Below are 17,300 nucleotides of genomic sequence, written 5' to 3'. Positions count from 1 at the left end.
TTTGAAAAATGAAAGACTAAATTGATCAAAAATTTTGAAAGAATTAATTTTAAAATTTACTTAAAATTAAAAGACTAAAAATATATTTATTTTTTTTTATTTCCAAAATTACGGTAGTTATGGTGCCGTGGTTATTAATTAAAGTGCTTATGTTCTACTTTTTTTCTTATTCACAATGATGCAAAGAATAAATGTAATATGTAGTAAGACATAATATTAGCGTTTAGGGCGTAGTTTTAGGTTTCAGATCCGAAGCCCAACGTCACTGTGGGCTGGGCCCACTGATTTGGACTCTGAAGATTAGACGGCGACGTCTCCTTCGGTGTGCGCCCCACGGTTTTGCGGGTGAGTCTCAAGATGGTATTTTAGAATAATCACTTTCTTTTACTTTTGTCCTAATCAAGAATCACTTTTTTTGAGTACTGCACTTGGTTGCTTTCTACGTTCTTTTTCAACACCTTCCTTTTTCTACATTGTGATGCATGCACACTTCTATTTTTCTTGGGGGAAAAGAAAACTCTATATATTGTAAATGTCGATGAATGATGGTAAATTATGAATGTTTAATAAAATATTATAATATATATTAAAATGATTTTCATGTCAAATGTAAAACTCTTTCGGGGCCATAAATGTCAAATGTTTAAATCTTAAAAATAAAAAATATTTAATTGCATAATTAAATTAAGTTTACATTGTAAAAAAATTAAATTGGAATTTATAACAATATATAAAGAGAATTTCCTCTTTCGTGTCCATAATTCATAATGTCAATTCTACCTTTAATAATATAATTATTTATTAAATTTTCTAAAATTAACGGTTATTTTTACCTATTTTTTATAAAAAAAATTTCTTTTTTTTATTCATCAATAAATTATTTCTCTATTCATTTCATTTTATTTTTAATAAATATAAATTTATTTTATACATTAAGTTAATAACATTCTATTATCACCTACTAACATACTATCATTCATATTTAAAAAATGCGTACACACAGACGCGATAACGCTTATTTGTACTATAAAAGTGTGAATATTGAGTTAATATAATGAAAACAATTTGTATAATAAAATATTAAATTAAAAATAATTTCAAATTATTAAAACTAAGAAAATCAACTACTATAAAAATTTCAAATTTGTCCTCACTTAGTTTCGCGATTATTGTACAAATGTTTTTGTTTTTATGTCATTCAAACATTATTTGTAGGAATTTATCATATTGTCATTTATTCTTATTCACATCTTTCACATTCTTTCTTGGTTTTTGTGGTATTTTCATCTTTTCATTAAGTTCTTCTTCCTCGTCCAATTTTTCTTCTTCGCTCATTTGTTCGATCACACCCTAACTTTTTCTCCTCATTTTCCCTTAGGTTTTGTTATTTTTTGATATACTCTAGTGAATTAAAGACTACCATGAAAACATCATCAGACATGAAAAGGAAAGCACAATTGAAGATGGTTTTGACGATTAAAGGTCCAAAGGTTCAAAACAAGCAAATAAGTTATTTTGTTTTTTTTACCAAGAATCCAAAATGTTTGTTTTTTCTTTTGTCATTTGTGAACTCCACAAAATCGGCTTGTAAAGTAATGTTTGCACTTCTTATATATTATGAATTTGTCTTATATATAGTCGATGTGGGACTTCCAACACAATTTCTTTCTTCTTTTTTTCACTTCTTTCATTTCCTGTTTATCTTTGCCTTCATGAATTTTGTGAAATTGAAATTTACTTCACTGCCCATGAAACTCTTTTCGTGTGCTAGGTTTTCTTACTTCTCAAATATTTATTGCATGGGAGACAAAGGCAAGAGAGAACGCCTTCAATGATTGAAGGAGTGAAAGATACAATTTTGAATGATATCAAGCACATGGGTAAGTTCTTTTTTTTTACTATAAAGATTTTTTGCATTTTAATTGAGGAGATTAATAAAAACAATGACAATGTTTGTTTATTTGTTTTAGACTAAATCAAAATAGAAATAAATAGAAATAAGGGGTGAGACTGAAGCAAAATGACAAAGACTGAAATAAGAGGTACAAGTTTAAGGTTTACGATTGGTAAGGATTCTATAACAAATTATTTTATTTTTTTTATTAAGAAGTTGTTTTAAGTTATGGTAAAGAACCATATTAAACAATTTTTGATTCAATATTTGTTTTCCCTTTTTTAAGAAAAATCATTTGATTTTTCATTAAAAATGTACATCTTTGTTTTTTTTTTCCATTTATCAACAATTTTAAGAAAAAAGTTATTTTGACACTGTTTTTAATTTTGACTTTCATTTGACATCAGATTTAATAATAAAAATATTATATTAACGTTATAAAAATACATATAAATAAAATATTATAATAAAATAATAGTTTTTTGAAGTGTTAAATGAAAGTAAGAGAAAATTGGTCGTGTGAAAGTACTATTGTCCCAATTTTAATGCTTATGGTGAGATCTCTTATCTTTTTATTGAAGAATCTAAACAAAAAAAGGATAAACTTTTTTTTTGAGTTTGAAACAGGAGCTAATAAAATCATAGTTAAGACCTTTTTAAGGACCATAAAGCAGTGTAACTCTAGAATATAATATTTTGTTTGCTAGTACCTCCTCATGACCTTTCTAGAGGAATGAGGGCTTAAGAGTAGCATAACCTAATAGAATGTACTAACCACACGCCTAGTTTGTAAAAAGACAAGGTGTGAAAGGGAAGATTTTTGCTAACCTTCTAGATGAACAAGGTGTGAAAACATAATACTTTGTTGACTTTTGTTATACCTTGGAAATGAATGAATGCAGTTTTCATCATCTAACGACATTAATTTTTTTTTTTTACATGACAAACAATTTTGCCACGTGTCGACACATATAGGTGCCTTTATTTCTCCTTTTATGCCACGTGTCGACACATATAGGTGCCTTTATTTCTCCTCTTATGCCATATGTCAACACATATAAGTGCCCTTATTTCTCCTTTTACCCCTTCCTTGCCTTTTTGTTCCCTACCCTTCCTCACCCCCTGACTGCTGCTCGCCTCTCTCTACCATTCTCACCATTGCTCCCCTTCCTCTACCTCCCCTACAACTGCCACTTTGACCGGTTTGGTGAGGGAGCGATGTTGTTGGGAGCCGCATAGGTTAGCAATGTGAAACCCCCTTTACTCTTTTGACAGGTTTTCCATCAAATTCAATGACAACATCGCCAGGACATAACCCAATACACTCTTAAGGGGATCTAAGAGTTACCTAACCAAATGCATTGAAGTTCCCCTCAGACAAATACATAATTTCAAGTATTCTAATGCTTGTGTATCATTAATGACTGCAAAACATGTTATCTCACAAAATAAACGATTACATAACAAGTAAAATTACAAGATATAAACAAAAAGAAAATCAATTCACAAGGACAACTACAAATTTGTCATATTATTGTGTGATCAAAATGTGCAAGTATGGTTTTGTAATATCTCCTTCATATTTTGTAGTGTCTTGATTTTCTAGTTTGACAGTGTACAAATATTTCACTAATACACAAATTCACCCAGCCTTTCTATCTACATCCATCCATTAATTTGAAGCCCCAAACTAATAATAAGAGCCATTACTAAAAAAAGGCATTTTAATCCATGTAACAACCTTATGACCACATGAACTCCAGTAGCACCATTCCTTCACCAAATTGGACGCAAGGCATATATTAGAAGGGTAAACAAAAGGGAAGAATGGTGAGGAGGGGAGTAGCAACTAGGGAGGGACATGACCAGGGAGGGTGAGGAAGGGGAGAGAAGAGAGAAGGGCACATACACATGTTAACATGTAGCAAACCACGTAAAAAAATTAACATCATCATGTTGTAAGGACTAAATCCATTCATTTATAAAGTATTGGGACTACAAATGATTAAAGTTTCGGATATGGACAAATTCCAAAACTGCGTTATAGTTTAGAGACTAAAAACATGTTTAACCCTTAATAACTTGATCCTACATTTTACCTTTTGATTCATTTTGATTCCTTTTTTTTTACTTAATTAAATCAATTTTTTTTATAAGACTCAATTAAATCCCTATTTTTTATAAGAAATATCAATGTGACCCATTCCATTAAATTGACATTAACATTATTTGAAAATACCACATGTCATAATATGAATATCTGGGTCATCTTCTACTTGGAAGGTGTCCCATGCAAAAATAAGAGAAGTTCCAATGTAAAAAATGACATGAATTTTGATACGTGTCAATCATAGATTTTGACATGTGATACTTTCAAATAGTGTTAAAATCAATTTAAGAGATAATCATATTGAATTTTTTACAAAAATAAACACTCAATTAATTTAAAAACAATTATAAAAAACCAAAATAAGGTATAAATATAGAACGAATTACTATTAAACCTTAATAAAACCACAATCTATTTAATATTCTTATAATCTAATTTAAATTAGGATTAAATATGTTTTTGGTTCCTTAACTTTCAGTGAATTTTGGAATTAATCAATTTCAAAATGTTGGACCAATTTAGTCATTTATCTTTCGAAATACATGAATTTCGTTTTTTTTTAATTAAATTTTGTTAGATTTATTTGATGTTTCGTACGCATTTCAGGATTGTATTTGAGTTGTTTATCCTGTTTGAAACATTTTTGATTTAATGTTAAGTCAAATACTATTATGAGATGCGTTTGAAATGTCAAATAAACTTAACAAAATTTGATTAAAAGGACTAAATTCATATATTTCGAAAGATGAAGAAGTAAATTGGTCAACAATTTCGAAACAAACTAATTCAAAAATTCATTGAAAGTTAAGGGACTAAAAAGATATTTAACCCTTTAAATTATATAAAAAATAAATATTTAAAATATTTAACGTATAATAATATTGTTCTAAAAGATATATATTATTCTCTAAATTATAAATCTTTAGACCTTACTGGTCATTATTATTTTATATCTTATGTTTTACTATTTACAAATTTATATACAGTAATAATTTTATTTTTTAAACAAGAAAAAAACGAAGACCCATGTGTGTGAACGGGTCAAGCACTAATTTAAAATAAAAAAGATAAGGTGAAAAAAAGTTAATATGGGGGAAATTGAAAAGGAGTTATAAAACTCTAATTTTAATAATAAATTTATTATCAGAATTATAAACAGCAGAGAAGAAAATATAGTATTATTTAAATTAAATAATTATAAACAGCAGAGGTATTATTAAGAGAAGAGAGGGAACGGTGGTTTAGGATTAGGTTTAGGGTTTGGTGTCTGCCATGGCGAAATTCAATGTGGTGCAGAAGCGAAGGAGAGCTCTCATAGCGGAAAAGAAGAGACAGCTTCACGGAGACCCTTCCACCGCCAAGCTCAAGATCAGGGAACAGCCCCATTCCATATCTGGAAAACGAAAGCGCAAGCTCTTCAAAAAATGGCGCCGGGTACTTCACACGCTTTCTTTTTCTATCCTTCACGCTCCCAATTTTCACAATTTGCGTTTTCACTTTTCAGGAGCAAAAGGACGCCATACGGAATGGGTTGATAAGCATGGAAGATGTTCAAATGGCGGTTGCTGAAGGTATCTGCTACTCGTTTCATGGAATCATTACTTTTTGTATCATTGGTGTTTTGTGCTAATACCAGAGAACATGTTTGCTAATTGTTTGATTTTGCTAGCAGGGGATACCAAAGATACCCCTAAACCCCAAAAAATGGTTCGCTTGAAGAAGGCTGTGAAAGTTAGAGTGCCCAAGCGCAAAGGTAAGTCTATCATGCTTATAATTTCTTGTTCTATCTTGCACTAGATTCTGTATATCTATGGGTTTTTTTTTTTCTCTAAAACTTGGGATACATTTGCACAGAGATGTATTATATTATATACAACAAGAGTATAATAATGTACCAAACTACCAATTCCCAATTTTCTTTCTAGGACTTTTAAAACTGATGTTTCACGAATACGTAATGCTAGTAAAAAATACCTAAACTCTACTACATACGAGCAGTGTTAATTCGATTTGATCAACATTTATTTCCTCATAGGCTAACTCATCACTTAATTTAGTTACACGAGCTGTAATGTGTGCAATGCATGGGATATGCAGTATGTTTCACGGACTAGTTAAAGTTCAATACCTAATTTAGGACACGTTTTTATTTTTTATTCAAAGCATTTTTTTATCATTAGCGAACCCCTTGGTAGTACATCAAATTGAACATATGTTGATTTTGACAAAGGCTGTTGCCTATACTAACATTTTTTGGTCGAACTAGCTTCTCAATATATGCATTCACTTTTTGCCAATTTGTAGTTCTCAGGGCATTATAAAATAGGAATGTAGCTGAGGATACTAGGGTCTGTTTGGTTGATTAAGGACTTCTAGGAGTGAAAAGTTAGAAAATAAATGAAATTAGCTTGTCCACAGGCTAAAATTAGTTTATGCCTGACCTAGTTTGTAGAAGCTTTTTCATACAACTTCCCATTTTATTTATTTATTTTTTAACTTATGCCTAAGCTAATTTACCATGTGGAAAAGGTGTTTTTTTTTTCCTGATTTTCTCTCCTAGAAATCCTTATGGAGAAGCTCACCCGAACAAACCCATAGTTCAGGTATTACATGTTAATACCCTGTTTGGTTAAGAGGATACGGTGGATGGAATTAATGTAGAGTTTGATTGGAGAAGAGAGCCAAAATTATTAAATCTTTTCCACTGACTGCCAAGCTTATCAATATAATTTACTTATGTATATTTGATTCATCAACAATATTTAGTTTATATTCACATATTCAAAGGAATAATTTATAAATTGGGCTGCATGGACGAAAATTGATGAAATAATGGGCCCATATTTCAATTAATTTGCATTACAAGAGAATTTAGAATGACATTGTTAGGAGTCTCATATAAAGTAGGATAATATTGGACTGGTCTACCATCAGTCAGTGTTCAATAGTGAAAGTTGTTGTGGTAGTCGATCCTTAAAGGGTGATAATATTGGGAGTCTTACATCAGTAGAATAAAATACTTGTGTGGTACTCAAGTGTTGAGGTTTTCCTACCCAATGGACCAGTCTTTTGGGTTGAATTATCCTCGTGTTTAAGTCCTAACGAACATTCTTATCCACCTTTACAAACTTATATTAAGGGTTTAATGTATTTCCTCTGTTGTTTTAGTTGATTCTAGATTAAGTCAAGAGTTGAGACATGTTTTCTCTGCCTTTTACTTTATTCAAGTGGGATTAACTATGAGGATATTAGAGGGGAGGGTCCATCTGCTGCAGTCCAATAGCGATTTGCTGTATTTAGGATGGGTCCTAGTTATGAAACATCTAACTCTCCGAAAGGCATAACCTAGTTTTACCTGATCATATCCAAAGTTGAAATTAAAATATATATTGAAGTAATGAATGGGATTGTATTGGATCTGTATTTGTATACAGATCGCATATGGCTTGTTTGGTATGTCAATCGAATAAGCTAACTGACAAGATGAAATCTATTTGATTACAATAGGAACTGGTTTTATCTATAACTAAGGTGACTGCATCGTGTTGTCGCATGATACTCTTTAAAGCTCAATGTATTAAAAAAGTATTGTATAACTTTATGATCATTTTGAGAAATAGCCTTAAAAATGTTTTGACTAAATATTATGTGTTATAACTTTAATATTTGCGGTGACATTGTGCAGGGAAGAATAAAGGAAAGGCTAATGTTCCTGCTGCTGATATATCGGCTGATGCAATGGTGGAGTAAATATGAAGCTTTAATGTTCTACATACTTGGTATGGGGGAGCATGGAAGAGGCCAATGTGTGATGATAAAATTTGTAGCCATAATTTGTAGCCCTTGAGTGATTGATATGCTCTTATACTCTTTCATTTAATGACCTTTAAAGATGAATGGAAATCGGATTAGAAATTTATGGAAAAGGAAAATGCTCCTACCACTGACAGCTTGACGTGCAAGGCAATCTAAAATCAAGTCTGATGTATATGGTTCTTAAATATTCAGAGTATTATGCAGTTTATGCGTTTATCAATAGAATTGACAAATGTCTGGTATTTTAAAATTTCCTCTTTAATGCAAAAAAGGAATTTTGTTTTAACCAAATCAATCGATTTTTTCTGTTGGGACGGGTAGCTTGCAGTAAGCACGAGGCCCATCTTTTAATTAATAATTTTAATAAAATTATGCCAAAATAAATACCTTCCAAAAGACATCTCCTCTAGCATATTGCTGTTTAGATTTACACTGCATTATTAGAAATTATGATGATATTTAACGTGATGGAGTAAGTATGTTTGGTTTCATGCTAAGGAGTTGAATTTTTAATCTAAATTTGTGATTGAGTTCAAACATCAGATAAAGTTTGTCATGGATAACTCTACTAGTTCTAGTTTGAAATACATATAAAAAGTAATTTCAGTCTAAAAATAATTTAGATTAAACACGATTTAAAATTATTTATATTTCAAAGCGATTATATGATATGATATCAGGGATATTATATAAGATGGAATTTTACTGTGTGGTAGGTCACAGAATCTGAAGCCCTAAGGAGTAGTTTGTGTTTAAAGAAAATGATAGTGGTTATGGGTGAGTGACAGTGGTAATTGGTAGAGGACACATAACAGGTAAGAAAAGGTTGCAAAAAATTGAGGAGTGAGGATTTGTGGGCATAATTTAAATGTCCCATAAATGTTGGTTTTGGAGACTAATGTTGGCACTCTGTTTTTGAATGTTTGGTTGGGACTCTTAAAATCGTACATTGCAATGCAGTTTTGAAGTGGTGGAAAAGTATTCTGGTTGGAGAGACGTGGGTCCTCAACTAAGATATTGTAATTCAAAGTTGATTCATCTTAAAGGGTGAAGAGATGATTGTGGTGCGTAGAATGATTGATGTATTTTCTTAAACCTTACATTACATCTTTGCCTTCGCACACTCCATAATTAGAGGAAAAGAAAACAAGGGTTGAATCGAACTGTTACTTCCTTCGTCCTTTTCCTTTTCTTTTTCTTGTCCCTTCTTTTTTTTTTCCTATTTTATTTTAACAAAATTTCTGAAATTAACCTTACCCGTTCGTTGTTTTGCTCCGTAAAACAATGAATAGTATTGGCGTAAATGGAGAAAAGAATGAGCAGCGTGAATTTCTCTCTCTCTTTCTCCAAATTTAAAATGGCCAAAAATTGGTAGCCATGATCCAACGGTCCCGATTGGGCGTCATGGTTGTTATATTCATTTGAATGGAATTTCGTTCATTTTGTGTCTGACACTGAGAATCGCTCTTTCATCCTCTCTTCTCCTCTTCTCTCCTCTCTCTCGCACTCGCATTTCCAAAGGTACATCGCATTCTCAATCTCTCATTTAGATCTGTAGTAGATCTGCAACTTTTCTTACATTTATTCTTAACTACCGATTGAATCACTTGCAACGATTTGTTATATTAGCTTCATGTATTTGCTGTTGTTTTTTTTTTTTTTTTTTTTTCCAGCAGAGCAGATATTAGAAGATGGCAGACGCTGAGGATATTCAACCCCTTGTTTGTGATAATGGAACAGGAATGGTTAAGGTACACGATGCGTCTCTGTTGGCTTCATGCTTCTCCGCCCAATTCTCTGGCATTAACGTTTGGTGAATATATATATTTTTTTTCAGGCGGGGTTTGCGGGAGATGATGCCCCACGTGCTGTCTTCCCTAGCATTGTTGGCCGTCCACGGCACACCGGTGTGATGGTTGGCATGGGCCAGAAAGATGCGTATGTGGGTGACGAGGCTCAGTCCAAGCGTGGTATTCTGACTCTCAAGTACCCCATTGAGCATGGCATCGTCAGCAACTGGGATGATATGGAAAAGATTTGGCATCATACCTTCTATAATGAGCTTCGTGTCGCCCCTGAGGAACATCCCGTTCTCTTGACCGAGGCTCCTCTTAACCCTAAGGCTAATCGCGAGAAGATGACCCAAATCATGTTTGAGACTTTTAATGCCCCTGCCATGTATGTAGCCATTCAGGCTGTTCTTTCACTCTATGCCAGTGGTCGTACAACCGGTAACATTTTCTTTCAAATAATTTCCTTTTCTTAGGTCCTGCCCTTAGAATTAGAGGTATGGAATATGGAATTGTTTTTTTTTTCTCTGTTTTTCAGGTATTGTGTTGGATTCTGGGGATGGTGTCAGTCACACAGTCCCTATCTACGAGGGTTATGCCCTTCCTCATGCGATCCTTCGTCTTGATTTGGCTGGTCGTGATCTCACTGATTTTCTGATGAAGATTCTGACTGAGCGTGGATACTCTTTTACCACCTCAGCAGAGCGTGAAATTGTGAGGGATATGAAGGAGAAGCTGGCATACATAGCCCTGGACTATGAGCAGGAGCTAGAGACATCGAAGACCAGCTCTGCAGTGGAGAAGAGCTACGAGTTGCCTGATGGGCAGGTTATCACCATTGGAGCTGAGCGTTTCAGGTGTCCAGAGGTGTTGTACCAACCATCCATGGTGGGGATGGAAGCAGCAGGCATTCACGAAACAACATACAACTCCATTATGAAATGTGATGTTGACATCAGGAAAGATCTGTACGGTAACATTGTACTTTCAGGAGGCACAACCATGTTCCCTGGCATTGCTGATAGAATGAGCAAGGAAATTTCTGCTTTGGCCCCCAGCAGCATGAAGATCAAGGTGGTTGCTCCTCCTGAGAGAAAGTACAGTGTCTGGATCGGAGGTTCTATCCTGGCATCCCTCAGCACCTTCCAGCAGGTCTCTCTTTCTTCTATACTAATGTAATAATATAACATCCTTGAATTGTTGTTGCTAACCACACCTAACAACGTTGTTTTGTTTTGTTTTGTTTTGTTTTGAGTTCAGATGTGGATTGCAAAGGCAGAGTACGATGAGTCTGGACCATCAATTGTGCATAGAAAGTGCTTCTAAATTGTTTGATCAATAGGGTTATTGAAGGAAAAGACGGCTGTTTTATTCCTCCGGAACAACTGCTGCCTGCTTGTAACCCTTTCATTCTATTCTAACTTTTTGTATCCGTTTACGTTTTTCTCTGGAGTCATTCATGATTTGGAGAAGGCGAGGACTTTGTTTTGTCAAAAATGGTGCATTCAATTTTCCCTATTATTATATATTTCTATTTTTATTTTGAATTGAGATCCTCTGTGCGTCTGAATTACCTCAAACTATCAAATCAACCACGCATTCATTCATTCATTCGTGTTCTTCATATGCAAAATTATGATTCCGATTTATCATCGTTGTAGTTGATGTTGTGATACATGATCGGAAATTCCTCCCTGTTGATTCACAGCAAAATTCAGGTGCAATGTTTTTGCTTACCCAATGAATACAACTACTACAACTTCTGAATCTTTTTCTTCTGCATTCCTCATTTCTTTGCGTACCGCCATAATTTTTAAAAATGACATTTTTTAAAAATAACATCTTACCTCTCATAAACACAAAATGTAACGTAGAACAAATTTTTTAAAATCGGATTTTTGAAACGTATGGTATCTTTTGGTATGAATTTTCTAGAACATGAAAAACTTTTTGGAAGGAAAAATATTTTAGTTTTTTTATGTTACTATATCGTACAATTAGTAAAAATGAGGTGCAGAAAGAAAAAAAGACCTTACCTAATCCAAGACCATCTCGAGCGCTATGTTTATACAAGCAACAGATTGGTATTTCACTTTATAGTAGTTTGGTTATTTCATAATTTTGTAATTGGTATTAAATTTTTTAAAGTTTTGCTTCAATGAATATTTTTTATAAGTATTCATATTTTATAACTTTTCATTTACTATATATTTGGAAGCAATCTTGTTAAACTTTTAAAAACTTTTATTTTCATTATTTATGTTTAAGATTGACCTTAAAACACGTAGATCCTTTTAAATGACAACTAGATCAAGGGTTAAGTATGCTTTTAGTCCCTGAACTTTGGTCCAAAATTGGAATTCATCCCTGGTTGAAACTTTGATAAATTTTGGTCCCTAAACTTTAAAAATGAATGAATATAGTCCTTTTAACTCAATTTTGTTAACTTTTTTTTAGATTTCGAACGCATTTTTCAGTAAATATTGGAGTTGTTTATGCCGTTTGACACATTCTCGGCTTAATATTCACTGAGAAATGTGTTCGAAACCTAAAAAAAAAAAGTTAACAAAATTGGGTTAAAAGACTATATTCATTTGTTTTTAAAGTTTAGGGACCAAAATTTATCAAAGTTTCGACCAGAGACGAATTCCAATTTTGAGTCAAAGTTCAGGGACTAAAAACATACTTAACCCAAAAAATTATATGATATACATTTTACACGAAATTAAGGAACCTTATTACAAATTTAAAAACTTGTGGAAGATTATGATCCAATTACAATTATTTTAAGTTTAGAAACTTAATTTTTAAAAAAAAATATTCAGATCAATAAAAAAATCCATTTCAATTCTATCTCTTGTTACATGAACTCTAAATTCAAATAAGAACCAATGGGGTAATTATTCGATTTTAATAATTTGAATAAGAAATTATTTAATTCAGTACTCTACCAAATGAGAATATATTGGAGTTCAATAAATTTTGTTGGATATAAGATTTATTTCCGTCCAATTTCATTTTGGTTTGTATGAAGTTGAGAAAATATATTTTCATTAGATTTGATTTGATTTTACTGAATTTCTAATACGAATATATGTCACATTTTGAGATTCAATCCTTTTGTAAGAATAACTAAACACGACTATGCTCTTGTTAATCATACCATTGATGTATTATAATGATCACAATATCATCAAAATATAACGTGTATAAATAATTGTAAAAATATTACAGCACTTTTTTTTTATATAATATAAATAGTTTGTAGTAATTCTTTTGGGTATGTGATTTAAGAGAAAAAAATTCAAAAAATTTATTAAAAATATACTCATAATTATGAAATTTTAAATTTTATAAAAGAAACTACAATGTGAATTTCTTTCTTCCATACGTTACTTGTATATCTCTTCTTATTTTCTTATGAATTTCATAGTTCTCAATTTAAATTCAGAATTATTTACTAAATTAGAACAATTTTATATAATTTTTTTATGTGATTGGTGAAATACATCTATTTGGATTAATTGTTATTAGTTGTTTAAGCTTTTAGCTCGCTCAACGTCGAGCACTCAGACTTGTACTATTATATACTCCCGTACAACATTCAGCATATAAAACTACAACCACAAAGTAGGATCAATTAACTTATTTCAAGACATAGAATTACATTATTAATTACATTTTTCAAATAATTCATATTCGACAATGCACATAACTGTCTAATGACATGTATATATTATTGACATCATAATATACTTTTGAAAGAAATTGTGCGTTGAATAGACTTATACATTTTATACCTATTGCATGACCTCTCAATAATTTATGGTATATGCTTTGACTCTATTCGACGTCATATCTTGGAACTAAGTAGTTCATTCTTATGACAGGGTAAATTTTTTATGACCTATTAAGTACAATTCTTTTTCATATTGCAAATTGGACCACAAGAACTTCTTTCAACTCTAATAACCTAAATATCTTCCTTTATGACCTATTGATTCAATACACATCCTAAGACCACTCAACATAGTATTTTCTCCTTGAAAATCATCACATTTGCCCCATGCCACACCTCCCCCCCCCCCCCACACACACACACACAAACATAAAATATATACATATATGCGTCTATAGTAGATTGTGGCCTCATGCATTGACTCTACTCGGTCTCTCTCTCTCTCTCTCACACACACACACACACACATATCCATAATAGATTATGGCCTCTTGCCCTGACTCTTCTCTACCCAATCATTCATTTCATCTCACAATGAAAATGCCAACTAATTTTAAAGATTTCCCTCCTTCTCACCCAATGAGCATATACCTTCCCCCCACGAAGGTGTCACTTGCCAAGTTATTGTTTAGCAAGTCTACATCTCGCTCAATGGACTCACCATGAGCTCTCTGAATTTTTAAAAACATATTTTTTGCTCAGCGATAATACTACTCGCCTTAGTGACCCAAACCCGTGAAAGCCACATCTATTAGATTCGTCCAATGAGTTGACTTGTCCAATGAGTGCATTATTTAGAACTCTCTTTGAAAATTAATTCTTATTATATTGACTTAGTGAGTGGTGGCTCATTCATTGAGTACATCATCTCATGAGTATTGTGTGCTCTACCTAAATAAAACTAACAAGTATATCAATTTGGTGTTATTGTCTTTTTCATAGGTTTTTCTCTCTTTAATCTATTGTCTAGTCCAAAATAGGTTTCACCTTAGGCCAATTAATTCCAAATATATATACTCATGTTATCTTGTATAACTTTCCCTACACAACTACAAAAACCCCTTTAACTATATCAAGTGGTCCCTTTGGTCAATTTAGGTGTTTTTTATCATTCCTTACATTAAAATGACTACATTCAATTTAAAATTTACCTCTAATAAAACAATTTGCTCAACTAATGCCTCACCCAACATCTCAAACATCCCATAAAATCATATTTTAAGAGAAAAATTTCAATTATAGTGAATCATCTGAAATCAACCACAAACAATAAATAACCAACATCACTAATATGCAATTCACAGAACAAAGAATCAACCAATTTCATAGGTGAAAAACAAAACATCTAGCTTCCCTTACGAAGACAATATGTTATATCTACACTAAGACAAACTCATACCAATGAACATCTTAATAATCTGTGACATGCAAAGATTCATCTTGAACCAACAAGAGTCAAAGATTCATCTTGAACCAACAAGAGTCACATGCAAGCAAGTTTTTTCACACATGTGAGCATATCATGAAATTGACTTAAAAATATGTACGAACTTATTATATTTCAGACTTTATTCGAATAGGATGATTACCCTTTGCACTAATACAATATAATCAAACTAATGAATATATTGGTTAGAAATCTGAAAAAAATATAGAAAGAAAGAAGAAAAACATATTTAGAGAGATAATGACTTTTATAACATAAAAGTCACTTAATTAATTTTCTATTTATAACTTGAACTTTTTAACAATAAAATAATTATTTTTTTACTCGTATCGTCTTCTCATATTTTTTTCTCATACTCTTCTTTAAGTATTTATTTTTATGTCTTTTCAATCCTTACAATTAGAGATCATATAAATATTATGATAATAATTTAATAGAATAAAATTATATACTGTAATCAATTGAATTTTTAGTATATTAAATAAGTAGTTTAATATGTTATTTTGTATAAATAAATTATATCATTATTTATTAATTACACACCACATTAAATTAAATAACTTATTTACTATTATCATTAATACAATTAGAATAATTAATAATATTAAAAGATTACATATTTTATAAATCTATTTTTTTTGTCAAAAATTGGCACTTATTAAATGTATATTTTATTTTATAAAAATATAAAATTAATTGATTTTTTAATTTTTATACAATTTAATTAATAATTAATAATTTCAGAATACATATTCTATATTATTAAAAATACAATTAATTATTTACCTAAAACTTCAAATACCTTGCATTAATTGAGTCGCCTCATCCTATGTTATTCAATATGCTAATACTTTTTTCTTGTTTTTATTGATTTTATTTTAATTGAAATTCTTATAATGCAGAATAAGTAGTATGTTAAATTGAATAAAACTAATAAAAGGATATGATCATGAAAATCAAAAATTGAATTTTTCAAATATAAAATTGAAGAAGTTAATTATTATATTATAAGACAATAAAATTGGTACCTTTCACCAATTATAAATTATTTATAAGAATATATTTTTATGATGACAATATTGTTTAAAATAAAAATTAAACAAATAATTATAAATATATGAATAAATTTATTAATATTATTACATGTGTATATTTTAATATAAATGTAAACTTAAATAAATAAGTAGAAATTTTGCAGGAAAAAAAAAATTAACCCAAATAGACCTTCATTGTTCAAGATGAAACTTGAGTCTTTGAAGAACTGAAGTCCTACCTTCGTTTGTCTTGTCTAGTCACCCAAACTCTATCAGAATTCAGTTTCTGGGAAATCAAATTTTACAGAATTTAAGTATTTTGGAAACAAAAAAGTCCACCTTTAAAGGTGGAAAAATAAGGTGCAATCAGATGCATTTGAATTTATTCCTTTTTGGAACAATGCTATTTGCAGTTGCAGACAAATTTCGTGAGTATTAAAATTATCAAGAAAGTAGAGAACATATATTTAAAAACTAAAGAATTTCATAATTAGATAAAATACTCATCATTCTGTTGAAATCTATATTGATAATCCAAAACACTAATCTAAACATTGTGATAAATTTAGGAAGCTAATTTAAATTTTTGACGAGAAAATGATACAATGGAAAATAAACTAAAGTAATTATTATAGAGGGAGATATATGGTAAATATTTAGACACTTTTAGTAAATATTTAGAATAACATTAATTATATTTTATTAATTAATAGTTATTAATTATTAAGAATGTAAATTGTTTTTAGGTGGAGAACATGTATAAGACATGCATTGTTGTGAGAAAGAGAGAGTGAAGGTGAAGAAGATGGAGAGCGAGTGTGGGAAGCAAAGGCATGGTGGTGAGGGGAAGAGGAAGAAGAACCAAACATTTTCGGAGAAAACAAAGGAAACTTTGTCAAAAATCAAACGACAATGTTCTCGCGCACGCGCCGGAAATGAACAGACGCTCTGCACCATCCACGACAACACCTCGCCTGGCTACCGCTGGCTGCTTCCTGGTTGGGTGGCGGAAGAACGCCACATGCTGTCTGGCAGGGTCTACAGGGTAATCTTCTTCGTCATTTCATATCATTAATATAAGTCGGTGTAAATCTCGTCTTATTCTTTATAACTATCTTAAAATGAATATATGATGACATTAGTGTTATTTGACACTATTTTTATTCAAAAACTTTAAGGTAACGATGTTATGATTTTTAGTCTTATATAGTATTTAACTTTAGAATATTGCTATTTTGACACCATTCTTTCTTTTACTACCATTTCACACTATTTCTCATAATTATTTACTTTTTCTTTCTTCTAAGAATATAAAAATTAACTTTTGTTAAGACCATTTTACTTTTATAAAAGTTGTCAAATGGTTGTCAAATGATGTCAAACAATCATTTTCCTTAACTTTATCTATTTTATCTGATGTGTGACTATGACTCACACTTAAACTATTCCCAACAATATGCAGTATTACTA

General features: G+C 31.0%; 2 protein-coding genes across 3 annotated transcripts; both read left to right on the top strand.

The window, feature by feature from the left end:
* Positions 1–5,196: 5,196 nt before the first annotated feature.
* On the top strand, positions 5,197–8,045 carry LOC114181780. Its single transcript, XM_028068331.1, has 4 exons — positions 5,197–5,438; positions 5,509–5,575; positions 5,677–5,757; positions 7,690–8,045. Exons 1-4 carry the CDS (start codon positions 5,277–5,279, stop codon positions 7,752–7,754), a joined length of 375 nt encoding a protein of 124 aa, XP_027924132.1. The 5' UTR covers positions 5,197–5,276; the 3' UTR covers positions 7,755–8,045.
* A 1,150-nt stretch (positions 8,046–9,195) lies between these two features.
* Positions 9,196–11,165, top strand: LOC114181779 (actin-97-like). Of its 2 annotated transcripts, none has more exons than XM_028068330.1 (5): positions 9,196–9,341; positions 9,497–9,571; positions 9,658–10,051; positions 10,149–10,762; positions 10,871–11,165. In XM_028068330.1, the coding sequence occupies exons 2-5, from the start codon at positions 9,512–9,514 to the stop codon at positions 10,934–10,936; spliced, it is 1,134 nt and encodes a 377-aa protein (XP_027924131.1). In that variant the 5' UTR covers positions 9,196–9,341; positions 9,497–9,511; the 3' UTR covers positions 10,937–11,165. The 2 variants fall into 2 exon arrangements, with proteins under 2 accessions (XP_027924131.1, XP_027924130.1); XM_028068329.1 differs by having other exon boundaries at positions 9,198–9,341; positions 9,494–9,571.
* The last annotated feature ends 6,135 nt before the right edge of the window (positions 11,166–17,300 follow it).

Source organism: Vigna unguiculata, chromosome 4 (genome assembly GCF_004118075.2).
Source record: "Vigna unguiculata cultivar IT97K-499-35 chromosome 4, ASM411807v1, whole genome shotgun sequence".
Classification (NCBI taxonomy): domain Eukaryota; kingdom Viridiplantae; phylum Streptophyta; class Magnoliopsida; order Fabales; family Fabaceae; genus Vigna; species Vigna unguiculata.
The sequence above is the reverse complement of the archived record's forward strand: the minus strand, read 5'-3'. Positions and strand labels throughout refer to the sequence as shown.

What these genes read in the sequence shown, in the direction of transcription:
- LOC114181779 (XM_028068330.1), top strand. Translation starts at nt 9,512, where the DNA reads ATGGCAGACGCTGAGGATATTCAACCCCTTGTTTGTGATAATGGAACA. An exon ending in TGCCAGTGGTCGTACAACCG is followed by an intron (nt 10,052 to 10,148) that starts GTAACATTTTCT and finishes TCTGTTTTTCAG; the next exon opens with GTATTGTGTTGGATTCTGGG. An exon ending in CCCTCAGCACCTTCCAGCAG is followed by an intron (nt 10,763 to 10,870) that starts GTCTCTCTTTCT and finishes TTTTGAGTTCAG; the next exon opens with ATGTGGATTGCAAAGGCAGA.
- LOC114181780 (XM_028068331.1), top strand. Translation starts at nt 5,277, where the DNA reads ATGGCGAAATTCAATGTGGTGCAGAAGCGAAGGAGAGCTCTCATAGCG. An exon ending in TCTTCAAAAAATGGCGCCGG is followed by an intron (nt 5,439 to 5,508) that starts GTACTTCACACG and finishes TTCACTTTTCAG; the next exon opens with GAGCAAAAGGACGCCATACG. An exon ending in TAGAGTGCCCAAGCGCAAAG is followed by an intron (nt 5,758 to 7,689) that starts GTAAGTCTATCA and finishes GACATTGTGCAG; the next exon opens with GGAAGAATAAAGGAAAGGCT.